Source organism: Peromyscus maniculatus, chromosome 1, assembly GCF_049852395.1.
Source record: "Peromyscus maniculatus bairdii isolate BWxNUB_F1_BW_parent chromosome 1, HU_Pman_BW_mat_3.1, whole genome shotgun sequence".
Taxonomy (NCBI): Eukaryota; Metazoa; Chordata; class Mammalia; order Rodentia; family Cricetidae; genus Peromyscus; species Peromyscus maniculatus.
The window spans coordinates 109,735,314-109,763,134 of NC_134852.1; the positions used below are offsets into that span (position 1 = coordinate 109,735,314).

The 27,821-nt window shown below is 47.1% G+C and overlaps 1 protein-coding gene across 3 annotated transcripts in view; it reads right to left on the minus strand.

Moving 5' to 3' along the window:
- Uvrag (UV radiation resistance associated) overlaps positions 1-27,821 on the minus strand; it is a 277,558-nt gene that overhangs the window by 202,387 nt on the left and 47,350 nt on the right. For 2 of the 3 annotated variants that reach the window (XM_076547989.1, XM_076547997.1), the window contains 2 exons: positions 26,020-26,181; positions 12,241-12,315 (listed from right to left, as the gene is read on the minus strand). In XM_076547989.1, the coding sequence (XP_076404104.1) occupies positions 12,241-12,315; positions 26,020-26,181 (237 nt within the window). The remainder of the gene's footprint in view (positions 1-12,240; positions 12,316-26,019; positions 26,182-27,821) is intronic. The other variant, XM_076547992.1, reaches the window with a different exon arrangement.

A 27,821-nucleotide genomic window follows, 5' to 3' on the forward strand; every position in this document is an offset into this window, starting at 1 on the left:
TCTGGGTGGGTGGACAGCTTAGTTCCCTGTGTGCCTCAAGTTTGCCTAACGGGGCACCAGCAGTGCTCAAAGCACTGGCCGGGGCAGTCTCTCCAGTTCTCACACTGCACAGCCAGTGGACATCTCTCCGGTTCTCACACCACACAGCCAGTGGACATCTCTCCGGTTCTCACACCACACAGCCAGTGGGCATCTCTCCGGTTCTCACACTGCACAGCCAGTGGGCATCTCTCCAGTTCTCACACCGCACAGCCAGTGGGCATCTCTCCAGTTATCACACCGCACAGCTAGTGGGCATCTCTCCAGTTCTCACACCGCACAGCCAGTGGGCATCTCTCCAGTTCTCACACCGCACAGCCAGTGGGCATCTCTCCAGTTCTCACACCGCACAGCCAGTGGGCATCTCTCCAGTTCTCACACTGCACAGCCAGTGAGCATCTCTCCAGTTCTCACACCGCACAGCCAGTGGGCATCTCTCCAGTTCTCACACCGCACAGCCAGTGGGCATCTCTCCGGTTCTCACACCGCACAGCCAGTGGGCATCTCTCCAGTTCTCACACTGCACAGCCAGTGGGCATCTCTCCAGTTCTCACACTGCACAGCCAGTGGGCATCTCTCCGGTTCTCACACCGAACAGCCAGTGGGCATCTCTCCAGTTCTCACACCACACAGCCAGTGGGCATCTCTCCAGTTCTCACACCACACAGCCAGTGGGCATCTCTCCAGTTCTCACACTGCACAGCCAGTGGGCATCTCTCCAGTTCTCACACTGCACAGCCAGTGGGCATCTCTCCGGTTCTCACACCGCACAGCCAGTGGGCATCTCTCCGGTTCTCACACCGCACAGCCAGTGGGCATCTCTCCGGTTCTCACACCGTACAGCCAGTGGGCATCTCTCCGGTTCTCACACCACACAGCCAGTGGACATCTCTCCAGTTCTCACACTGCACAGCCAGTGGGCATCTCTCCAGTTCTCACACTGCACAGCCAGTGGGCATCTCTCCAGTTCTCACACTGCACAGCCAGTGGACATCTCTCCGGTTCTCACACCGCACAGCCAGTGGGCATCTCTCCGGTTCTCACACCACACAGCCAGTGGGCATCTCTCCAGTTCTCACACTGCACAGCCAGTGGGCATCTCTCCAGTTCTCACACTGCACAGCCAGTGGGCATCTCTCCAGTTCTCACACTGCACAGCCAGTGGGCATCTCTCCAGTTCTCACACTGCACAGCCAGTGGGCATCTCTCCGGTTCTCACACCACACAGCCAGTGGGCATCTCTCCGGTTCTCACACCGCACAGCCAGTGGACATCTCTCCAGTTCTCACACTGCACAGCCAGTGGGCATCTCTCCGGTTCTCACACTGCACAGCCAGTGGGCAGTCTCTCTGGTTCTCACACCACACAGCCAGTGGGCATCTCTCCAGTTCTCACACTGCACAGCCAGTGGGCATCTCTCCAGTTCTCACACCACACAGCCAGTGGGCATCTCTCCAGTTCTCACACTGCACAGCCAGTGGGCATCTCTAATTAAATGCAAAGCTAGAGACTGGAGACTGTGTCCGACTCACTATCTGAAGTGAAGGACACACACATGCCACGTGGTCCCGTTCAGAAGAAGCTTCTGAGTGAGTCAGACCCGAGCTCAAATGGAGAGCCTGCTGCCCATCTATCGGCTGTATAATCCTGGGTCCTCAGCTGAAGGTTTCCTTCTGAGGCACTTTGTTCACATGCTGAGAACAGCTCTGTCATGGAGCTGCTCCAGATTAAATGAAATATGCACAGTATCTGTCTGGTATAACGTCTGACATTTGAGGTCCTCGCAATGACGCCAGCAACGTGAGTTTTTTCAAAGACCCGCATCTGCCCAAAGTATTGCTTCAAGGATGGTTCAGAAACAAGCTTACCCCAGGGTCTACATCGGCTCAGACACCAAGATGTGTTAGAATAACAGGCAGCAAAGAGCCCTGAGGAGCTAGCCAGTCTCTGTTTCTTCTGTGGGGGTGAGGGAGAGGTGATGACTGACGGACATATAAGGACAACTTTGAAGAGCTTTTACAACTTTTAGGAGCTGGGGAGAGCTCAGAAGCTAAGAACACTTACTGTTCTTTCACCACGAGGACCCAGGATCGATTCCCAGCACCCACATGGTGGCTCATAACCATTTATAACTCAAGTTTCAAGAGGTGCAATTACATATATGTGGGTAAAACACTCATAAACATACAATAAAAAAATAAAGTTTTCTGTAGTAGGCAGCCATTCCAGCTTTGATCTGGAAGTTCCAACCCCCACTGAGGCTTTGGTAATGGTCACGCCTACAAGGCAGGGCCAAGAGAGGACCCTGGAGACCCGAGATCCGGATGTGCCAGCTCTCTTGGTTCCTGGACCCTGGAAGCTGGAGGTAGATCGAGCAGAGTTCTCCAGAGAACACCGCCGGACTGTGCCACGCCTTTCCCAGACTCTGTTACCTATCCCTTCATTTGTGAGTTACCCCACAAAATAAACCTCCCTTTCAACTATGTGGAGTGGCCTTAATAATTTCACCAATAGTTTTCCAACTTTTCAAAGACCTGAGTAGAAATGATCCACCGCTCAGCTCCATGTCATTCAAACACAGGCTGAACTTGAGACTGTAAATTCTGACTTCTAAATGTTCTACTGTGTACTATGAGGGGTGTGTGCTCTGCCATCAAGTTAGACCCACTCACAGGACAACCAAGAGCAAGTAAGCATCCACTGTTCAACCTTTCAATCCTAGAAGGCCAGTTGAATGAAAACCCCTCCACTCTCCCAGGTTCCAGCATCCTCTCATGAATGAAAACACTCCCACTTGTCCACCTCAGCTACTGTAAGTCAAAGATGCCCGCGGCAAACCTCACAGACGGAAGAGCCGTGAAAGTGTACAGTGATTCCATTGCATTATCCTTAGATGTGCTAATCACATACAAGGACAGCTGTGTCGATTATCACCTACAGCATGGAACTTACCTGCATGGAGGCTGGAAGGCTCCATGAGCCCCAGTTTCTTTATGAAATAAGGGCATTGGGCTAGATAATTCTAATGTTTTCTGCTTTTTTTTTTTTTTAAAGACAGGATCTTAGATGTAGCCCAAGCTGACTTTGAACTTGAGTTCCTCCTGCCTCAGCTTCCCAACCGCTAAGATCAGGGTGCATGCCGCCATGCCCAGAACCCTGAAGCAAACTAGGGTTTCCTGACTTTTGAGATGAGGCACCTGAAACTAAGAGAGGCTGAGTGACTTGTTAAAAACACTGTTGGGGAACAAAGCTGAGATTACAAGTCAGGGATCCTACATTTCAAAGATGGCATGCTGTGAAAAAATATAAACAAAGGAGTTTGGATTGCACAGGCCTCCAAACAGATCTGGAAGCTTGCTCTTGTTCCTCAGCACCAATGGCAGCTTCACCATCTACTCGAGATGACCGCTGATGTGCTTACATTTGCGAAACTCATCAGTCAGTTGCTATTTCAATCTACGTTTCTTTCATTTGAAAAGCGTTGCTCCTTTTGACTTGAATTCCATTCCTGTTCCAATTTTCTTTTCACTAAAGTGAGAAAGCGGCGCCACCTACTGGACCCCTAGGGATATTGCTTTGCAATTTTCAGTATGAGAGGGGGGGAAAATCCTGTAGTCTCAATTTTTTGCAATTTGTCAAGGCCAGATAATTTAAGTGTCTCACCACAGTGAGCTATGTAAAGCTAAATGCCAGAAGTTACGCTCAGCGGAGTTGGGTTAAGAAAAGTACCACCCTCCCAAGATGTTAACCGCCAATACTATGATAGACCTAAACAAAGCTGTTACCTGCTTTCCCTGACAAAACATGCCGGGCATGGACTAGGAACACCATGCCAATAACACAATGGTGAGCAGGAGAGGTGTGAATGCTCCCCATGGGGTTTAGAGCCTAGTGAGAACCGGTCCCCACTTGTTGCTGAACTCTATTCACATGCCAGCCATGCCATATACACTACCATGTGTAATCCCCAGTCAGCTGAGGACTGAGGTAGAGATGGTTTCCTGGCTTACGGGTGGGAAAACAAATCCAGTTTCTCCAGGATCTCCTCAGTAAGTCAGCCCGTGGTGAAACCCACAGCGGTGTGACTCCGACGCCGGTGATCTTATGTCACCCACGGCGGCAGGCAGCCAGCCAGCAGCCTCCCAAAAGAGCGGCTGCTGATTGCCGGGCGGTGGTGGCGCACACCTTTAATCCCAGCACTCGGGAGGCAGAGCCAGGCGGATCTCTGTGAGTTCGAGGCCAGCCTGGGCTATCAAGTGAGTCCCAGGAAAGGCGCAAAGCTACACAGAGAAACCCTGTCTCGAAAAACCAAAAAAAAAAAAAAAAAGAACGGCTGCCGAAAGAGACGGAGGCCAGGGGGGCCGACCTGCCTACTGTGACACGAATTCTAAACAGTCTTTTAATAAAAAATCCCCACGCCAGGTACTGGGGTAAATGCTGAAAGATCAGAGAGACAAAGGAACAAGCCATGTCTTATCTCCAGGACTGAAAAGGCCTCTGGCTGAAAGAGACCCTTCTGCCGAAAAGCCTTGAGTTCCCATCTCCTCACTCCACAGCCTACATTACAGGCAAAATCCTGAATGGGCATCTGAAAGGCTGCAAACGTGCTGGCCAAAAGCCTTTTTATTTCCCACCCTCCCTAAAGCCGTCCAGCAGCCTCTCTCCTGGCCACCCAACCCTCAGGCTACCACAGGGTTCTTGGAGTCACCAAATTTTATTTCAAGTTCTTCAATAATTTGCCTGCGTCACCCAAGCAACTCCTCATGGAGAACAATATTTTAATCAACCCAGTGCAGACCGGGATCTGAAAAACAAACTGTCTTGCCTCATTAACTCCAAACATGAATGATTGCTCATCTGTCCTTTACGTTTTTTAAATCTCACCACACTTAGTTTAATAGGTATACAGGAGGTGCTTAATGCCAAGGTGGCGAACAAAGAGATAGAGGAGAGAATCGTTTTTACAATGATAAAGATTTTAATTATCATTTACTCAAAGATCCCTCTGTGTTGCTTTTAAACACTCGTGTGCCACACACCTACCGAATAAACGAAATTTTATTACATAAAATTAACAAGAACAAAGTAGGCCTCAATAATCCGAGCAGAAGATTAAGCAAAGGAAGGAACACTGGATCACAACTCACGGCGGGTGGTTTTCAAACACTTTCCCTAGGGAGCTGTGCACACTCGGGGAGGCAGAGTGAACGGTGGCGGGCGGCAGCAGACAGCAGAGGCTGCACCAGGGTCTTAACAAGGGGACGTCTGCAAAGCCTTGTCACCTTAGCAGTTAAATGTTTCAAATGCCAATGCGTCCACTCACAATTCCCAGGCCCGCAATGCTGTGGACTCCTTGTGGCCCCATGTTTACCACCACCAAACTGACAAAGCCATCTCGTTCTTTCCGGTCCTCTTCCCCCTCTGCTAATTAGAAACTTCTAGTATTTACTAGGTAGTCTTAAATTTTGAACATGTACACATGGGTTCAAAGTCTGCCTTTTTTATTTATGTTTTGTTTTGATACTGCATCTCATGTAGCTCAGGCTGTCCTCAAACTTTCTATGTAGCAGAGGCTAGCTTTGAACTCCTCCCCGAACTTCTCGCCTCTATTTCCCACCATGCCTGACTGGAATTCAAATTTTTCTACCAAATCCTACAGCTTTTTACTGTTTCTAGCCTCCTGTCAAAGAAATTGATGACCTCAGCGACTCTCAGCCCATCACCTTACACATCACCACTGTGACATTTCACCCCCTCTGGGAAGCAGCAATTGTTGAAGCTTTTTATTCAACCCACTGAGAACTGACACTTTCAAAGACCATAACTTAAAATGTCACAATGATATCTAAATTGTATAAAAGTTTTTAAATTTTCCCCTCAGCACACTCCACAAACTGACAGCAGATTTTTCTTAGTGTAAAGACTGCATTCTGAGTAACAACAGTCTGAATTGATTTTTTTTTTTTTTTTTTTGGTGGTGGTGGGGGTTGATTTTTGTTTTTTTAAGTTTCAAAAACCCTGTTTACCTCTTGCTGTCCTGGATCTCACTAGACCAAATTGACCTCCTGCCCCACCCTACCCCGCGCCCCGCCGGGGAGGGGGGCGAGGGGCTGAGACTACAGGCGTGCACCCCCACTGCCTTTTCCCCACCCCCTCCCCACCCCACCCCCACCCCCCCACCACCACCCTGTGTTGGGACTACAGGCGTGGGCCCCCACTGCCCAGCTTGGGTTTGAATTCTCTTCTCTGCATCGTCAACTTGCCTGGACTTAGCATCACCTCTGGGTGTGCCTGTGATGGTGTCCCCAGGCTGAACTGAGAACAGAAATCCAAGCCCCCACTGCGGTGGCACCACCTCAAGGGCTGAGGTCTCAGACTGGCTAACAAAAACGGGGGAAAGCAGAAGCAAGCTGAGCGCCAGCATCCATGTCTCTCTGCCTCCTGACTAGTCACCTCACTGTCCTGCTGCCATGCCCTCCCCTCCATGAGGGACTGAACCCCTCAAAATAAACAAACAACCCCCCACTTCCTGAAGCTACTTGTTGCCAAGTGCTGTCACAGCAACAAGAAAAGCAACCAAGCCAGGAGACTGGTACCGGAAGCTGCCGGAACACCTGGTCACGTGGCTTTGCAGGCCTTTGGAACTGGCTTATGGGTCAAATGTAGAAGAATTCTAGAATGCTCAAATAACTAACAGGCTGTTCGGATGGGAGTGTGGAAACCAGAATACCAAGAGAAACATGGACAGTGGAGACGATGCTCACAAAATGCAACAGGACGCTATGAGGACCAGGGCGGAGACCATTCATGTCACACTAGGGTAAAAAATCCGACTGCATTCTGCCCATGTCCTGAGAACTTGAGCAGGAAGAAATTTAAAAAATAACTGTCTAAGTTGGTCGGTAGAACTTAAAGACAGCATAGGCCTAGGGTATGTCACGGTTTCCGCTCACTGCTCCCGTCAGATCCACAGTTAGAGCAGAAAGACAGGAAAGTGCAGGGTCTGAGGAACAGCCATAGCGAATGTCTAGTTGGGAGCAAGAACTCAGCGGAAGTGGCTTTAAATGTTGAAGATTAGCACCACTCAAGGGAAACCTTGAGCGGGCACTGAAACAATGGGTAAGGTGTCCAGAGGCAACGCCTCACCATTTCCTCAGTCAGTCCCACAGGCTGGTCTCCACATGAGCTGAGGACCAACATTTGCTCTCTCTGCTTTCTGACGGGGGACATAACAGAACCGGCCACATCGTGTGCTGCAGCCTTGCCTTCCTGTGATGATCACTGTATCCCTTCAAACCACGAGCTACAACAAACCCTCCCGTTCTTAAATCTCCGTGTAAATACCGAGTCACAGCAACTAAAAAGCATGGTTATTGTCTTTTATCATACATAGTTAACAGTTACATTCCTGTCTGGACCATTTTTACATGCTTCGTGTTTCCTTACATCTGACATCATCCCTCTGGGGTCATTCCCTGTCGGTAAAATGTGTGTGGGCTGTGAAGCTCAGAGGTTAGATATAAATGTGGCTGCTATGCCCTTGATCTTGGCCAGAACTGTCCTAGAGATGGCACTGCTCACCAGTGGGTGACAGCGTTTTCCAGATAAGACCTCTGGCCCCTGCAAAACTGAGGAGCGGTCCACTGTCGATCGCTCTCATTAGTAGGAAAAACTCTTCTCTCCGGGAGCTTTTAAGTTTCCCCTTTCACAACAGGGAGACTCTGTCAGCCTGGAGTGCTTCCTCGCCCAGGAGTCCCTTCTGTCACTCAGTCACTTGCCCTCAGGACAGGGTCTGCAGTGTGGCTCTGCACACTTCTGAGAGTCTATTCCATCCCTGTTCCAGAAATGTTTATCATCATGCTTGATGGCTTTAGCAACCTAAGTCTCTACATTTCTCTGACTTGGCCAACTTTGCTTTTTCTTTGATATAGAGGGCAGTCTTAATATATGCACAAATAGTCACAATGCCTGCCTATGGCTTTAAAAAGAGAAAAAAAAAAAAGATTAGAGCAATGCTTCCTAGGGCTAGAGGAACAGCACAGAGATGAAGAGCAGATACTTAGCACTGCTCTTGCTGAAGACCAGAGTTCAGTTCCCAGCACCTTCATCGGGCAGCTCACCACAACCACCTGTCACTCCAGCTCCAGGAAGCCAGGCACATTCAGTTCTGTAGTAGGAACCTGCACCCACGCGCACATACACATATCTAGCTTCTGTAGGCTCCTGTGTGCACGCAGGCCTCCATACCGAGCAGTATATCCGGCAGAGCAAGTCTGGAAATGCTGCAGGAACTGGGAAGAGGAGCTGGGAAATGAAGGGGAAAGGAAGGCCTTTTCGGAGCGAGAACTTCTAAAGACATCACTTAGAATAAGCTCCATTTGCTAAAATACAGAAGGCAATTTTCCAGGCATTGGTTTACTTGACCACCTCATCTCCTTAAAGAGCAAAGCCCAAAACCAGCCAGAGCCCGCAAGTCTAAAGGAATGGAGGGGAGAAGACAGAGTGCCTCGGCCTCGGAGACTCCGCGGCAGCACTCCTGTTCCGGGGCCACTGCTTTGGGGCCACCCTCCATCGCCCCCTTCTCTGCTCGGCCTCTAGCAGCCCCTCTTATCTACGGCACTGCCTATTCCTAGTCTGCGTCACACACGTTCACGACTTCAGTGACTTTGCCATTGGCCCCACATCTCCAACCCCAGTTCAGTTCTGTCCTCTGACTCCGGATTCACATATCCAAATGGCTACTCTCCATCAACAGGCATCTCAAGGCACCACACACTCCTGCAGCCCCATCTTACCTCAGGACCTGAGCTCCTCCTCCTCCTCCTCCCCACAGCACCCCTGCCCTCATCCCAGCCCCAGCCCCAAAGCTTCCCATGGCTATCTACCATCTTTACCTACCCGGTAATTTTAAGTCAGAAATCCAAACTCACTCTTCACACTCTTTTTTCCTTTTCCCTCAAATGCAAACCACAACAAATCCTAATGATTTTAACCCTTACTCTTGTCTTCTAACCTGGGGGTGTGGCGCAGTGGTGAAGTGCTTGCCCAGCATGCACCTGGCCCTAGATGTCATTCCTAGTACTTAAACAAACAAACAAACAAACAAAACCTCTTTTCTCCTACCCTGCCATGGCCCCATTCCAAACTGTCACCATCTCTCACCACTGCACACAAGGATCTTCTCACTGTCACCATCTCTCACCACTGCACACAAGGTCCTTCTCACCGTCACCATCTCTCACCACTGCACACAAGGTCCTGCTCACTGTCACCATCTCTCACCACTGCACACAAGGTCCTTCTCACTGTCACCATCTCTCACCACTGCACACAAGGTCCTTCTCACTGTCACCATCTCTCACCACTGCACACAAGGTCCTGCTCACTGTCACCATCTCTCACCACTGCACACAAGGATCTTCTCACTGTCACTATCTCTGACCACTGCACACAAGGATCTTCTCACTGTCACCATCTCTCACCACTGCACACAAGGATCTTCTCACTGTCACCATCTCTCACCACTGCACACAAGGATCTTCTCACTGTCACCATCTCTCACCACTGCACACAAGGTCCTTCTCACTGTCACCATCTCTCACCACTGCACACAAGGTCCTGCTCACCGTCACCATCTCTCACCACTGCACACAAGGTCCTTCTCACCGTCACCATCTCTCACCACTGCACACAAGGTCCTGCTCACTGTCACCATCTCTCACCACTGCACACAAGGTCCTTCTCACTGTCACCATCTCTCACCACTGCACACAAGGTCCTTCTCACTGTCACCATCTCTCACCACTGCACACAAGGTCCTGCTCACTGTCACCATCTCTCACCACTGCACACAAGGATCTTCTCACTGTCACTATCTCTGACCACTGCACACAAGGATCTTCTCACTGTCACCATCTCTCACCACTGCACACAAGGATCTTCTCACTGTCACCATCTCTCACCACTGCACACAAGGATCTTCTCACTGTCACCATCTCTCACCACTGCACACAAGGATCTTCTCACTGTCACCATCTCTCACCACTGCACACAAGGATCTTCTCACTGTCACCATCTCTCACCACTGCACACAAGGTCCTTCTCACTGTCACCATCTCTCACCACTGCACACAAGGTCCTGCTCACCGTCACCATCTCTCACCACTGCACACAAGGTCCTTCTCACCGTCACCATCTCTCACCACTGCACACAAGGTCCTGCTCACTGTCACCATCTCTCACCACTGCACACAAGGTCCTTCTCACTGTCACCATCTCTCACCACTGCACACAAGGTCCTTCTCACTGTCACCATCTCTCACCACTGCACACAAGGTCCTGCTCACTGTCACCATCTCTCACCACTGCACACAAGGATCTTCTCACCGTCACCACCTCTCACCACTGCACACAAGGATCTTCTCACTGTCACCATCTCTCACCACTGCACACAAGGATCTTCTCACCGTCACCATCTCTCACCACTGCACACAAGGATCTTCTCACCGTCACCATCTCTCACCACTGCACACAAGGATCTTCTCACTGTCTGTCACCATCTCTCACCACTGTACACAAGGTCCTTCTCACCATCTTCACACACATTCTTGCTCTTTGAAATAACAGAGTAAAACCATAACACACATCTGATTAAAGTGCAAGCCTCTGCCTTTGGATAAAATCCCTAACCACTCCACGCGGTGCCTCTCTGGCACTACTCTGACGTCCCTCAGTCCCTGACACTCGCCATGCCCCGTTCCACTCCGTGCCCTTTCAACCTTAGTCCCCTCTGGAATGCTCTCTCCGTTCGGCTCCCGCGCCTTCACATATGGTCTTCTATCCTAATCTGGATTATAACTTGAGCGACCAAGGCCTCAGGAGCACTCTCCTCATGGCACCAGTACAGGCCAGTCTTGAACTCTGGGCCCAGGCAATCCTCCTGCCTTGGGCACACAGCTGCAAGACAGGTGAGCGCCACCCCCACCCCCCCACTGCGCTCTCAGCACCTGAGGGCAGGAGCTGACCCTGAACAGGTACTCAGCACACTGGGAATGACAGAGCAGCTAAGCAAAGGCATCTCACACAACCGAGGTTACGAAACAACAGAGCCTCTGAGCAAAAACAGGGTGTGGACTTCACAGAGCGGTGCGGTTTGGTTTGGTTTGGTTTTAGGTCAGAGTCGGAAAAGCAGAGTCAGGGGCGCGTAACCCAACATCTCAGCTCAGTCACTCTCTAGACCCTGTGAAGTTCATCCTCCCGATCAGGCTCCATAGCTATGAAATGGAGCAAAGGAAACACCACGGTGTTTGTTGTGAGTATGAAACAGGAGAAAGATGCTGAGTCCCTGGTCACAGGGACAATCACAGAAGGTCCTTGCTAAGAAGGACTCTCTGCCTCTCCTTTCCCTCTTCATCTTCAGATGCAGAGACAGCAATGGCCTCAAACAGCTTCAATTTCTGTCTCTCTCTCTCTTTTGAGGCAGTATCTCACTATGTACACTAGGCTGGCCTGGAACTCACAGCAATTCACCTGCCTCTGCCTCCCTCCCATCCACTGGGATTAAAGGTGTGCATCATGATGTCCAGCATAATTCAGGTTTCTTAGGCTTACTGATAATCATAAAACATAACTGAACCCTTTAACTGAACTATTCCATTTACACAAAAGTCACCACTCTTATTCTGGAGAGAGGGCAGGAGCAGGGCTTGAGCCCAGGGCTCCGGGCATGGCAGGTAAGCCCCGAACAGCTAAGCAACACCCCCAGTCTCTTTTCATCTTGAGATCTGGCCCAACTAGGCTTCCCAGGGTGGCCTTGAACTCACTCTGAACCTGGGCAGGACCCAACCATGTGACCCTCCTGATGCAGCCTTCTAAGTGGCCAGGATTACAAGCCTCTGCCACCTTGCCCAGCTCACCGCTCTTTCTTAATCCCCAAAGAATTAAGTAGAAGAAAAGAAACAGCTAGCTTAGGTTTCCCCTTTAAGAAAAAACAATCGGGATTTAGGAGTGATTACTAGGAGTGGTTGCATGTCCTACAAAACAAGTTCTCCCTCTACAAGGCACTCACCCTAAGCCCCCAAACAGGCTCATGGTGATACCTGAAACGTGCTTCGGTTTGCACAGGCCTCCCCACGAGATCATCTTCCCAGGGGCAAGGCACCTGCACCAACCAGAGGTCAGAACATGGGAGACTCCTCTTACCTTATGTTCGAATGGAGCACCATAGTAGCCATCATTTAGCCCAAAAATGATTTCGTTTTGGTTGCGGGCATGAATCTAAGGGAGGAGGAAAACACACTATTAGTTCTTACTCCAGAAGTCAGGGCAGGACGTCTGTACCCTCACCTGCTCCCGTGCTGAGAAACAGGCTAGGTAGACCTAAACGAAGGATAGCGAAGGAATCAGGTCTCGGAGGCCAGGTGAGCGAGAGCAGAGCACCCAGCTTTAGTCCAGGGCCTCACAAAAGCACCACGTGAGAACACAGGGGCACCATCCACACACGTTTGTCATCAACATTTCTTGAGTTGATGTGGAACAGTTGTGCCTTAAGGGTAGGAGATGAACAGACAAACCACACATGCTCTGATTTAATTTAAAAAAAATTCTCTATAAATGCTTTAAAATGATGTCAGGTTAGCTTCTACTTTCAACAGCCCAGGTTGAAGACGCAGCACCCAGTCCCTCAGGCTCAGCTGCCAGAACTCTGGTCCTTTGGAGATGCCACTGCCCTGAGCTTCAGCCAGTGCTGCCCCGGATCCAACCTCACCTGAGAGGTGGAAAGAACACAACTTGAAAGGATTAAAGGGCAGGCACTGGAGATGCCTCAGGGGTGAAGAGCACTGGTTGCTCTCCCAAAGAACCTGGGTTTGATTCCCAGCATCCACATCAGGTGTCTGTAGCTCTAGTTCCAGCTTCTTCTGCCCTCCGTGGACACTACACACATGGTGCACAGACATACAATAGCCATTCACATAAGAGAAAAATAAATCTTTAAAATAAAAGATTAAAGAACTAGTGGGACATGGTGGCACACACCTGTAGTCCTAACTCTGTGGGACATGGTGGCACACACCTGCAGTCCTAACCCTGTGGGATATGGTGGCACACACCTGTAGTCCTAACCCTGCCAGACATGGTGGCACACACCTGCAGTCCTAACCCTGCCAGACATGGTGGCACACACCTGTAGTCCTAACCCTGTGAGACATGGTGGCACACACCTGTAGTCCTAACTCTGTGGGACATGGTGGCACACACCTGTAGTCCTAACCCCGTGGGACATGGTGGCACACACCTGTAGTCCTAGCCCTGTGGGACACGGTGGCACACACCTGTAGTCCTAGCCCTGTGGGACATGGTGGCACACACCTGTAGTCCTAACCCCGTAGGACACAGTGGCACACACCTGCAGTCCTAACCCTGTGGGACATGGTGGCACACACCTGTAGTCCTAACCCTGCCAGACATGGTGGCACACACCTGCAGTCCTAACCCTGTGGGATATGGTGGCACACACCTGTAGTCCTAACCCTGCCAGACATGGTGGCACACACCTGCAGTCCTAACCCTGCCAGACATGGTGGCACACACCTGTAGTCCTAACCCTGTGAGACATGGTGGCACACACCTGTAGTTCTAACCCTGTGGGACACAGTGGCACACACCTGCAGTCCTAACCCTGCGGGACACGGTGGCACACACCTGTAGTCCTAACCCCGCGGGACACAGTGGCACACACCTGCAGTCCTAACCCTGTGGGGCATGGGGGCACACACCTGTAGTCCTAACCCTGTGGTAGGGGAGGCGAAGGCAGGAGGATCATGAGTTTCAGGCCAGCCCATGCTACATAGTGAGACCTTGGCTCCAAACACACATGGGGGGGAGGGGGGAAGTAGAACTGAATCTAAAATAATACTCAACTATGAAATGAACACACAAATTTATTTCTTTCATCAGAAAGAATTGTGGTCTTAAAAAAAAAAAAAAGGCCTGCTTTTGGCAGGAAGAACTAAAGTGAAGGTTCACAAAGTGAGGGTAAGACAAGGGCTGCCCATAAGGAATATTCAGGTAGAGACCGGGCAGCCAGAGCCACCAGCAGACACGCTGTGAGCACTGACCTCGGTCTCCCTCCTATGAACCAACCACACACTTCCTGTTTACCCCGTCCTTACTGAACCAAACGCAGTAACAGCAGGGACGGAGCTGCTAATGGCCACCATAAACCAAGCAACAAGTTTTCACCTTCAAAGGCAAAGCAGTTCAAAACCAGTTTCAAGATTAGGTCGGTGTGAAGTTTTAGGAATAAATGTGTGAGAGAAAGAAGACTAAACTTACACTCCTCAAGTGTTAGCAACTGTAGCGGGCAGAAAACGTGTGAGCGTTTGTTCTTCTCCGTGCTTTTCAAAACTTTCCAAACTGCCTAGAAAGAACATGTATTACTTTTTTAAAAATATTAATTTATGCCAGGCAATGGTGAAACACACCTTTAATCCCAGCACTCAGGAGGCAGAGGTAAGCAGATCTCTGAATTCAAGGCCAGCCTGGTCTACAGCCAAGGCCATACAGAGAAACCCTGTCTCAAAAACTAAATGTGTATGTGTGTGTGTGTGTGTGTGTATTATATATATTTATTATTAGAGTGCATGTGTATGTGTGTGTGTATATATATATATGTTATTAAAGTGCATGTGTATGTGTGTGTGTGTATATATATATATATATATATATATATATATATATATATATATATGTTATTAAAGTGCATGTGTATGTGTGTGTGTTGGTGTGCCTGCACACATGAATGCCACTGCATGGATGGAGGTCAGAAGACAACTTCTGAGGAGTTGGTTCTTTTCCTCTTGTGATAGGTTTCAGGGTTCAACTGGTGTTTCAAGGCCTGTGTGGCAAGAGTTTTTACCTGGGAAGTTATCTTGCTGGCCCAAGAATATATATTACTTTTTAAATTGAAAGAAAAATATAATACCACTAAAGAAAGGGGTGGAGAAAGTATGGAGAGAACTACATCTGCATGAAGGTCAATTTTCCAAAGTATATGATTTATGAAGACAGCCACTGAATTAGTTCACTGAAAAATTAGATATAGGCTAAAAACCCAATGGCCCAGGTCTGCAGGCAACCTCAGCTGCACCATGAAGAGCCCTCCTAGGGGGACCGTCCTGTTTGTCTTTGCAGCGGGGTGCCCAGCACTCTTCCAAAACACAGCAGCCAATCACCTTCAGCGGCACACTTAATCTCTACCTCAGTGAGGTGGGGGGGAAGCACCCCTGCTCTGCCCTTCAGAGTGTCAGAAAGACAGGACATAACTGCACAGGAAACCGGGCAAGTGAGACAAAATAAAATTGAGCAACTAGTGATGTATTAGAAATCAAGGGATATTAATCTCAGAATGATCTCTTTGCTCTTGACTAATAAAAATATGCTTAATAAGACAGGCTATTATACAGTGCCACATTAGGGAACTGTTAGATCATGGTGAGAAGTGTAATGTGCCTGAGTCTTACTCTTTAATTGACTCAGTTGTGCAGGGATGATAACATGGAAACTATGGCCTGGAACTGTATTAATCTAACCACAAAGCTGTACTTGATACTTTTATTAAAATAGCACACCTTATAAGAAAGCTATTTAGCTCCAGAGATGTCTAATAAACACAGTGTGAGCCATGGAGCAAGGAAAGGCCTAAAGCTAATCGCTGTGTGACCTTTAACAAGTCACTCGCTGTCCCTCTGCTTCTGCTTTCTCACCTGAATACTAAGGACGACAGCAGTGCTTGTCCCTTGTGACCTGAAGACACTGAGCACAATGCGCGTGTAAATACTGAAGGGGAAGAGGATACAACTGCCACCGCCATCACTAAGTGAGCGTGAGAACTTCCGCCATCACATCAGGGTGCTGCAAAGTCTTCAAATCCCCACCCTGAATGTGTCCAAACTCCCCCACCTCTTCTGTCAGCAAAATTCAGCAAGACCAAGCTTAGTTCACGTTCTTGCAGAACGACTTCCTGACAAGGACAAGCTCTTCAGGATCTGGGGCTTGTCACTGCAGCTGGCATGAGTTCGTGTCTCTGGACACGGTGTCTCTGGACACGGTGTCTCTGGACATGGTGCACCACCTCTCCACTGGGGTCTCTGGTTTCCGCAACTTAAACTAAGGAAATCAACTTCGGACCAACTACTCTCAAGTTCTCTTCTCTTGTTAATTCTAACACAGTCTTCAAATTTGCTTGGAACCAACATCACCTAAGTATGAATGAAGTATTTCATTTACTGACTGCAGAATTCACATGACATATTCATGAAACATTTACCACTGTGCACTGACTATCTAGGGTTATAAAATAAACCCTAAAGTTTAAAGTATTGAAATCATACAAATGGTTTTCCATAAACTCAACAGAATTACAGTAGATATCAACCACTAGAAAAGCTATCTGGAAGTAAATACTTAAAAATTAATAGCATGCCTTTATGCGCAAAGGAGAAATAAAAGGTACATATGAAAATATTTGGAATTGAATAAAGACACAAGGGGAAAATTTTAGACTATGCATAAAGTGAAACTTAGAAAAAAATTACTAAATGCTTAGGAGAACAGAAGTGAATTCTAAAATCAGGAACTCAGTCTCCCCTGTAAGAAACTAAAGACAGAATAACCAGGAAAATCCACAGCAAGCAAAAGAGTAACCACAATTAAAGATGAAGTCAGATTGATAAAACTGAAAACAATAACCAATGAAATCAAACACTATTCTAAAGTCAACAAAGCGCCTAACCACTAGGTCAGGAGAGGGAGCTAGACAATGCCAGGTCAAATGCACAGAGGCTCCTGCAGACCCATCCATATTCGAGGAATCAGTAATGACTGTGGACAGCTTTATGCCAATAAACATAAAGCCTCAGATCAAACAGGCAACTTCTTTCAAAGAAAAACCCTCAACCCTCACTGAAGAAGCCCCGTGTCTGAGACAGTGTCACTTCAAAACTTTCTCACCAAGAAATCTCAACACTCAGCTGGCTCTATTGAAAAGTCCTGTCAAATATTTGTAAAACAGTAAAAAAAAAAAAAAAAAAAAAAAAAAAAATCTACAAAAACCTCCTCTAAAAAACAGAAGCAGCACACTCTAGTCCATAGGCCCTACCTGTGCCACACTAGCAAACAAATGTGCTGTGAAAAGGTCAAGTAACCCTTGGGAAGGTTTTTTTCCTTCCACAAAATATTATCAAATCAAATCTGTTGGCATATAAAAATCCAACGTGTGTGATGTAAAACTTTAAATATACATTAAAGGATAATGTACTGTAACTAAATAGGGTTTATATCAGAATTCAACCTGAAGTAATAAAACTCAGCATCCCTTTAGGTTAGACCTTCTCAGCATACTAAGAACAAGAAACTTCTTTAACCTGATAATATTATATTTAATAATGAAAGGCTGAAAACCCTGGTAATATACTTAATAGTCAAAGGCTGAATGTTTTCCCCAAGATAAGGCAGAAAAAAGGCATGGATTTGTCCCTCCCCATAATTATATTGAACAATGCCCTGCAGGTAATAACAATGATATAAGACCCCAAAAAGTTGTAAAGAAGTACATTTAAGATGGGTGTTACAGTTGAATTGTGAAATGACCCTGTCATAGGCTTGGGTATTTGAACTCTTGTTCCCCCGAGGGTAAGTCTGTCAGGAGATGCTGGGGAAACTCCACAAAATGGAGCCTGCTAGAGAAAGAGAGTCACTGGGGATGGGTCCCGAGGTCTGGGGAAGGGACACTTCCTACTCATCGCCTTTGACTCCTGAGTGTATCTGCAGTGTCAGCCACCTCAAGATCCTGCCATCATCACGCCCCTCCCCGATGGGTAACACCCTGAAACTGTAAGCCCAGAGAAACTCCTCTCCTCCCCTTCAGTCTGCTTCCTGATGGGTATTTTGTCATGGCGCTGGGGAAAGTTACTAAGACTCTGGGCGCAGTGGTGCATGGCGATACTCCATCAGGAGTTCAAATCAAGAACTCAAGGTCATTCTCAGTTACATACCAAGTTCAAGGCTAGCCTGGACTACATGAGATCCTGTCACAAAAACAACAACAGAAATATACTCCTTGGAAAGGAAGAAATTCAACTGTGTTCAAAGATAACTGAACACTCACACTATCTACAGAAAGAATCTCAAAGGCACTGGAGCTGTAAGTGCATTTATTAAGGTCATACAATAGAAGTTTAAGGGCTGGAGAGATGGCTCAGAAGTTAAGAGCACTGGCTGCCCTTCCAGAGGTCGTGAGTTCAATTCCCAGCAACCACATGGTGCCTCACAACCATCTATAATTTAATCTAGTGCTCTCTTCTGGCATATAGGCAGAACACCATATACATAATAAATAATTTTTTAAAAAGTTTAATAAAGAAGCATGCCTTTCCTCACTCAGCAACAAGAACTGTAAATAAGAAGATTTTTAAAACAATGGCAATTTGTTTGTATGCATGGTGCATCCGTGCATACAAGTGTGTGAGCAATGTGCGTGCAAATGAGCACGCATATGTGTGCAGGCCAGAGATCAGCATCAGGTGTCTTCCTCAGTCACTCTCCACCTTATGTTTTGAGGCTGGGTCTCTTACTAACCAGAGCTCACCATTAAGACAGGCTGCTGAGCAGTGAACTCCAGGGATCCCTGGCTTAGCATCCTAGCACTGGGTTACAGACAGGCACCATGGCAGAGCTTTTTCCTTAGGTCCTGGGAATTCTAATTAAGTCCTCATGCTTGTGTGGCAAGCACTTACTTAAACAACTGAGCATCTCCCCAACCTCTAAAACAGTATTGATTTCAAGTTGCATTAAAAGATAGGAATATAAGCCAGGCAGTGGTGGCACACGTCTTTAATCCCAACACTCCAGAGGCAGACTCAGGAGGATTTCTGTGAGTTTGAGGCCAGCCTGGACTACAGAGTGAGTTCCAGGAAAGGCACAAAGCTACACAGAGAAACCCTGTCTCGAAGGAAAAAAAAAAAAAAGAGAGAGAGAGATAGGAATATATAGGTATAAATCTAATATTTGAGACCTGTGAAAATACTAGTGAATGAAATCAAGAAAGCTTTTCATAAATGAACAGATATATCATGCCTACAGAATGAAAGACTCAATACTCTCCAAATCTGCCTTGATTTAATACCTATCAAAATACCAGACAAATTTTATAGAAGAAAAAAAAACCTACAATAGCCAAAATAATATTGGTCTGTTTTCATTTGTTTTTGTTTTTCAATACAGGGTTTCTCTGTGTAGCCCTGGCTGTCCTGGAACTCACTCTGTAGAACAGGCTGGCCTAGAACTCACAGAGATCCGCCTGCCTCTGCCTCCTGAGTGCTGGGAATAAAGGTGTGCACTACCACACCCAGCTCTGTTCTCAGTTTTATAAAGCTAATGTTCTGATACTTATCTAGAACCAAAAACACATGAATGAAAGAACAAAGCCAGGGACTTGTGGTACCTAAATTCAAGGCACATTATGAAACTACTGTCGTCAAGACAGTTTGGCTTCGGCATTAGGCCAGATACACACTCCAATGCACCAGACAATCCAGGAACAAGACCCACACAAATGATGTCCAGCAACTGCTCTTCAACAATGGTGCCAAAGAAAGAATAACAGGATGCGTGTGACATGAGTCAGAAGGGAGCGATGCTTGTGGGAAAGGGTACCCGCAAGAGGAGTGCAGGGGAGGAGGGATGCTCATGGGACAGGGTACCAGCAAGAGGAGTACAGGGGAGGAGGGATGCTTGTGGGAAAGGGCACCCGCAAGAGGAGTGCAGGGGAGGAGGGATGCTTGTGGGACAGGGTACCAGCAAGAGGAGTGCAGGGGAGGAGGGATGCTCGTGGGACAGGGTACCAGCAAGAGGAGTGCAGGGGAGGAGGGATGCTTGTGGGACAGGGTACCAGCAAGAGGAGTGCAGGGGAGGAGGGATGCTTGTGGGACAGGGTACCAGCACAAGAGGAGTCGCGGGGTGGGGGGTGCGGGTGGGGGGAGGCGATAGAAGAGGGATGAATAAAAACAAAGCAAAAAGGCACATGTATGTGTATGAAAAAGCTGTAATGAGACCCACCACTTTGGGTGGCTCTGTAAAGTTAAAATCTAATTATAGAAAAAAAAAACTTTGAACACAATAATCACAAAGATTCAATGGAGAAATAACAGCCTTATGACAGAGTACAGAACCATTATTCATTCATCTGCAGAACAATGAAGCTTGTATTTTTATAAATGTTAATTCAAAATGAATACATGCAAGCCAGGCATGGTGGCGTGCACCTGTAATTTCAGTCAGCTCTTGGGAAGTGGAAGCCAGAGGACCAGGGGTTCCAGTCAATCAAGGCCATCCTGGTCTACATGAGACCCCATCTCAATAAACAAAAATAATACCACCAAGGCTGGAGATGGCTGAGGAGTTAAGAGTACACAGTGCTCTTACAGAGGCCCCGAGTTCAGTTCCCAGGACCCATGTCAGGCAGAGAGGATTCCATATACTCTTCTAGCCTCTGTGGGAATCTGTACTCACATACACATAGGCAAACATACCAATATACACAAAAAAGTAGAATATTTTAAAATAATAACAAAAATGGGCAAATATAAAACTAACTTCAACAAGAAATTTAAAAAACAAACAGGAAAAAATCTTAGTGGCCTTAGGTTAAGCAAAACATCTTAGATGGTGTATAAAAGGCATGAAATTTTAAAAATTGATATAGCAGACTTCATCAGTATTTTAAGATGTGTTCTTTAAATGAAACTATTTTTAAAAAAAATGAAAAGGGATCCAGCACGGTGGTGCTTGCCTTTAGCCCAGCACTTGGGAGGCAGAGGCAGAAGGACTCCGTGAGTTCAAGGTCAGCCTGGTCTACCCTGAGAGTTCCAGAACACTGAATAGTGAGTCCTTGTCTCAGAAAAACAAAAGGAAAAGGGACTAGAGAGAGTGTTCAGTGAAAGAGCACTGGCTGCTGTTGTAAAGAACCAAGTTCAATTCCCAGCACCTACACAGCAGCTCCCTACCATCTTAACTCTAGTCCTGGGAAACCCAGCTCCCCCTTCTGTCCTCTGCAGGTACTGCATGCTTGAGGAGCACAGATACACAGAGGCAAAACACCCATAGACAAAATAAAAATGAATAAATCTTTAAAAAAAAAAAAGGCAAGAAAAATGAAAAGACAGGAGAAAGTGTCTGAAAACCACTTATTTTATAAAGAACCAATAATCTATAATCTATAGAACCAGTATATCTATACTTTTTTATGCATAGAAATGCACGCGTGTGCCTGCACCTGGAAGCCCAGGCCTGAGGTCAGCATCTTCTTCTAGCACTCTCCACCTTACGTGTAAGGTGAGGTACGGCTTCTCCCTGAATCCAATCTTTTTTGCTAGTTGGGCTAGCAGCTTGCTCAAGAGATGCCCATCTCTGTCTCCCACATACTGGGATTACAAGCAGGACACCTGGGTTTTTAGTGCATTCTTGAAATCCAAAACTCTGGTCTACACATTCGTGGAACAAGTGCTTTACCCGCTGAGCTCTCTCACTAGCCTTTATATAAAGAACTTTTACAAGTCAGTAATTAAAAATCTAAACACCCAGTAAAGAATGAACAAAAGATGTAAACACACACACACACACACACACACACACACACACACACACACACACGAGAGAGAGAGAGAGAGAGAGAGAGAGAGAGAGAGAGAGAGAGAGAGAGAGAGAGAGAGAGAGATTGAGATTGAGATTGGTTGGTTCATTAGGAAAATCTGAATTAAAATACTACTTTTGGGAGAGGAGGTGTTAGACAGTTTCTCTGTGTAGCCCTGGCTGTCCTGGAACTCACTCTGTAGACCAGGCTGGCCTCCTGAGTGCTGGGACTAAAGGTGTGTGTCACTACCGCCTGATGAAATACCACTTTACACCATTAAAATAGCTAAAGTTTAAAAGACTAACAAGAAAAAGAACAATACGCATCTATAAAGGTGTGGAGCTGCAGCTGGAAACGGAGACCTTTACATTGACCTTTGAGAACCACCTACAGCCCTTACAAATTCCAACGAGCACTTACTTAAGAGCCGACAATTGCATTCCTGGGATCTACCCAGAAGAAATGACGGCATATGACACCACGAAGGCCCAGAGCTGATCATTCACAGCCGCTTGAATCATCCGTGGTAGTTACCCAACTCCACGTACACGTCTGAGAGTCACCGAACTGGAGGACACTTCCGTGCTGTGCTGCGGGGCAATCCTGAGGATGGAGCCCGGGCCTCAAACACGCTGGGCAAATAAATGCTCTACCACTGAGCTACACTCCAACTCCTTACACACTCAGAGGGTAAAGTGATTGTGTCTACATTACACCTCAATAAGCCTAACTTAAAACCCAACCCTTCTGAAGCAGTCCCCCCTGACTCTATGGGGGCTCGTCTGAATTCTTCCTCCACACACTTTATTTATTTATTTATTTAAACTCTATTTAAAATGGCATATTTAAGAAGGCGTGTTCCACCTCCCTGGGTCCTTAACACTAAGAACAAGAACTGGTAGAAAACACAGGACCACTCAAGCAACCTAACTAATTTTTTATTCATCCTAATTCACCTTGGTTTCTTTCTCTAAAACAGTGATTTTCATAATAACTGATGTCTCATGTATGCTGTTACCTCTATTTCAGAGACAAGGCTGGGCTCCCTATACTGATACCAACTTTCTGGTTGGCTCAAAAAACACTATACCTGTGCTCTGCCATCCCAGTGTGCTTCCTAGTACAGTCAACTTTCTAAGAAGAGTCCTGAATGCTAACTGACATAAGCTCAAATCAGACATGAGCACAGTACAGTATTTTAAGAGCACCAGTGAAGGCGTGTGTGAATTAGGAAGCAGAAGGAAGCCACCACTGCCAAAGTCTCCCCTGCAGGCCTGGAACCATGTCACAACAGCGTTAAGAAGTACCACTTCCACAAAACACAGACACTCACAAAAGACAGACAACCAAGCATCCACCATGTGCCTCTAGCCAACCTGAGTGAGAAGAGGAAGACTAAACTGAACGTCACTATCCGACAAGTTCTAATCAGGCAGGTCTAAGGGCTAAGGTGTAGCTGGGTGCTAAAATATGCACGAATTCCAAGTTACTCCAAAGCAGACTTCTAAAAGACCAGCAGTAAAATGTTAACAAAAATGAGAAGGTTCAGAGAGATGAAACCATTTTACGAGAGGAGAAGTCAGTTAAGGAAGAGTTGTATTAGAAGCATTGTCTGGTCACTGCAGAACAACACAAAATAAAAATCTGGCAAGAACATGACCTCACACGTGTGTGGAACCTAGAAGACTTGGACTCATGGAAGCAGAGAGAACGGTAATCTTCAGGGGCTGGGACCTGTGGTGTTGTGTTCCCCGAAATATTGAGCATGCTAATAAACTTATCTGGGGTCAGAGGACAGAACAGCCACAATATTAGACATAGAGGATAGGCAGTGGTAGCACACGCCTTTGATCCTAGCATTCCAGAGGCAGAGATCCTTCTGGATCTCTGTGAGTTCAAGGCCACATTGGAAAGAGCCAGGCATGATGACACACGCCTTTAATCCTAGCATTCCAGAGGCAGAGATCTATCTACCTAGATCTCTGTGTGTTCAAGAATACAGCCAGGCATGGTGACTCACGCCTTTAATCCCAGAAAGCGAGCCTTTAATCCCAGGGAGTGATGGCAGAAAGCAGAAAGGTATATAAGGCGTGAAGACCAGAAACTCGAAGCTTTTGGCTGGCTAAGCTTTTAGGCTTTTGAGCAACAGTTCAGCTGAGATTCATTCTGGATGAAGAATGAGAGGCTTCCAAGCTTTTAGATGGTTAAGCTTTCAGGCTTTGGAGCAGCAGTTCAGCTGAAATTCATTCTGGATGAGGACTCAGAGGTTTCCAGTCTGAGGAAACAAGATCAGCTGAGGAATTGGCAAGGTGAGGTAGCTGTGGCTTGTTCTGCTTCTCTGATCTTCCAGCATTCACCACAATACCTGGCTCCAGGTTTGATTTTATTAATAAGACTATTTAAGATTCCTGCTACAGGGACCGGGTGAGGCACAGGTGTGTAATCAAAGAATGAAGTTTCAGTTAGAAACATTGAGAGATCCATTGTGGGGCTAGGCCTGCAGCTCAGTGGTAGAGCAGTTCCAGCTTGTGAAAGACCCAAAAAAACAAAATAAACAATAAATAAATGATCAAATAAAAATTAAAGTATAGTAAGCACACTGAATATGGGGATTTTTCAATGCCAAGAAAAGAACGGACTTAAATTGTTCATTTCAAAAGACGCATCAGAATGTACACACTCAACAAATATTACCAAAGCATTAGGGAAATTTATAAACAACCTACAGCTAACATTTAAGGGTAACTTTAGTAACAGGGGTACCACAAGAGAGAACTGGTTTTTATTCCAATGAGGAGCAGAGGGCTGGTTGGCAGGGCCACTCAGACATGCCACTGTGGCCCAGCATGAGGAGTTTCTATGGTGGACAGATCTGAGTCCACATCTTAGCTTCAACCTACTAACTGGTCTTAAGTATTTTCTTAAACTCTCTCAATCTCCCACTTCCTGGTGGAAAAATAAAGCCAAAAATATCAACCTTCACAAAGTTGCTCTAAACATTAATTATAATGACCTTTATATGAGACAGCAAATAGATTTTGTATCATATGCAATTCTGGTAAACTTCTGGCTGCGTTCTGGAGCTATTAGAAAGGATGATGGAAGCTGGGCGGTGGTGATGCACTCAGTAGGCAGAAGCAGATGGATCTCTGAGTTCGAGGCCAGCCTGGTCTACAGAGTAAGTTCCAGGACAGTCAGGGCTACACAGAGAAACTTTGTCTTGAAAAACAAAAAATAAATAGAAAGGAAAGAAGGAAGATAGATTCATAGACAGATAGAGAGATAGAAAGATAGATAGATGATAGATAGATAGATAGATAGATAGATAGATAGATAGATAGATAGAAAGAAGATAGATGATAGATAGATATGTAGATAGATAACCAGGAGATTTCAAGAACAAGGAACATCAGTCACAGGGTAACAAAGGCAAGTGACAGGACCAGCACGAAAGGCTCATCTGTCACCTCTACTCAGCACAGCAGCGGCTCTTCCTACTTGTGGAATGACCCACGTCTACTGGTTGGAAGGGAGGTGTTTAATGGGGTGCTCTTTGTGTTCACCTAACAAGGCCAAGGCAGAATGAGTGAGGAAAAAACACATCCTTCTCAGACACACATACACACACACACACACACACACACGCACGCACGCACGCACGCACGCACGCACGCACGCACACGCAAACGCGCGCACACACACACACATGCACACTTAGGGTGCTTCTGCCTGAGTTTCCAAAGCTCAAGCTCCTTTGTGCTTGTGTCTGTTACCTGAGACGTCTTACTCTATAGCCCAGGATGACCTGAAACTCACCGGGACTGGCCTCAATGGCCTCAAACTCGCTGCAACCCTAGCTCAGCCTCCCTGGGCTGGGATCACAGGAGGGAGCCACCACACCTCGCTAACTCAAATGTAACAATGTAAGCAACTTTGTGGACACAGTATCACAAGCCTTGTTCGCTCTTGTCCTGGTTCTCTCACAAGGAAGGCTCTGGCTAGGCCAGAACTCCCTGTAGACCAGGAAGGCTCTGGCTAGGCCAGAACTCCGTGTAGACCAGGCCCAACTCCAATTTGCTCAATCCTCCTGCCTGTACCTCCGAGTGCTGGGATTACAGGCACGCGTCACTATGCCTGGCAAGTTACTTTTTTTTCCTTGCACTAATTTAATTTTTTACTTTTATCTTTTCTATTGGCATCATTTATAACTGAAAATGTACAGAGAAGAGACTCCCTAGAAAAGCTAGATAATTTGCAGAGGACAACCTTGGAAATCTCACTCTGAAAATTACCTGTTGACCCAAGTACTTCAGCCCATCCAAGTAGACTTTCCACTCGATCAGGAGCTGATAGGCGTCCTCCTTTCCACCCCAAATCTTCACCACAAAGCAGGACACTGATGTATCCAGACGGTCCGGCATTATTCCAAAGTCAAGACTCCTCCATGTCGGATTCTGTGGATGGAAAGAAAAACACACTTTAAGAAGACTCTAACTTCTTTACACGAATTTTGATTAGATGGTATGTCATTTTGTTTTTAAAAACCAAAAGAAGGGCCGGTGAAATGGCTCAGTGGTTAAGAGCACTGGCTGCTCTTCCAGAGGACCCACGCTTGACTACCAGCACCTACAAGGCAACGCACAACTGCCTATAGTTCCAGTTCCAGGGGATCTGATGCCTCCTTCCGGCTTCTGCAAGCCCCAGGCACACAAATGCTATGCAGACAAAACACCAACATACTTAAAAAACTAAAATAAAAGATAAAGACCGGAAGCTGGCAGGATGGCTCAGTGGGTAAGAGCATTTGCTGCCAGGCCTGACAATCTGAGTTCGATCCCCAGAAACCACGTGACAGAGAAAAGCCCCAACTCCTGCAAGCTGTCCTTTGATATGCACCTGGCATGCTCAGAGCCCTGCTCCCTGGCACAGACAAAACAGACACTTGTTTTAAAAGACAAACGGTATTATAAATAGATACAACCATGCAATTAATGAAGTACAGTGACAAGGACCCTCTGGATTTATCTGCTGACTCAGTCACTCTCACTCTCACTAACATGGTTTCATCCGATACTTTCACTCGTTTATTCAACACAAAGCATGATTATTAGAAGCCAACACGCAGACTGATACAGACACACAGCTGGTCAACGTGCAGGGCATAAGACCTGGTGGAGTGCCCAGCTGAGCCAACCATACAGCATCCCCCACCTCCAAGGCTCAGGAATTACCAAGGAAGAAGGGGTGGAGAGACTGTGAGAGGCAAAGGGAGTGGACATCTGCAGTCCAACAGTATTTGCCAAGCATCAGGACCATGGCGCATGTGAACTCACGGTGCTGTGACTGTGTGCACAAGACTTCCCAAGATCAAGCTAGCCAATTCCCAGCACAGATGGGGAAGGGCACTCCCTAAGTTCCACCCCTGGCTGAGGACTTAGGCAGCTGGAGGAGGGAGAATCAGTTTTCTTCAAGGACAGGGAAGGAACTGAAGGAGAGGTAAAGGGGTGGGGTGATCAAACCACACTGCCTACATGCATGCATGCAATTCACCAACAATGAAAAGGGGGGCAGCATATAAGCAATGCCCTCCAGGCCCTCCAATCAAATCTCCTCTTAAAACAACTGTATCACTGGAGGTGCAGCCCAACAGTAGAGTGATTGCCTGGCAAGTGCAGTCACTGGGTTCAATTCCCAGTACCACATAAACAAAAATAATTACACTGGAACAATGGGGAGTTCCGTGACAGAAGTATGCTTAAGGTTACCCAGCGGCCGGAAGAAACCACCAACTCTAACCAACAGGAAGACATCAGAGCCTGTGAGAGCTTGGCTTCGAAAGCACAAACAGAATTTCAGCAGACTACGATCGGGAACTCCAGCAAAGGGACCATGATACACCGGGGCTCACATGTGGGAGGCAGCAAGTGTGAGCAGGGAAGGAAGAGCAGCTGCCCAGGAGCGGCAGGCCGCAGCTGGGGAGAGTCGGGAAGCAAAGGGAAGGCTTCCAGGCCTGTGCGCTGGGGGAGGAGCCCGAGCTCCGTCACCATCACCTGGCTTCTCTTCTCCTCTCACTAGCAAGCGGTCTCTACCACGC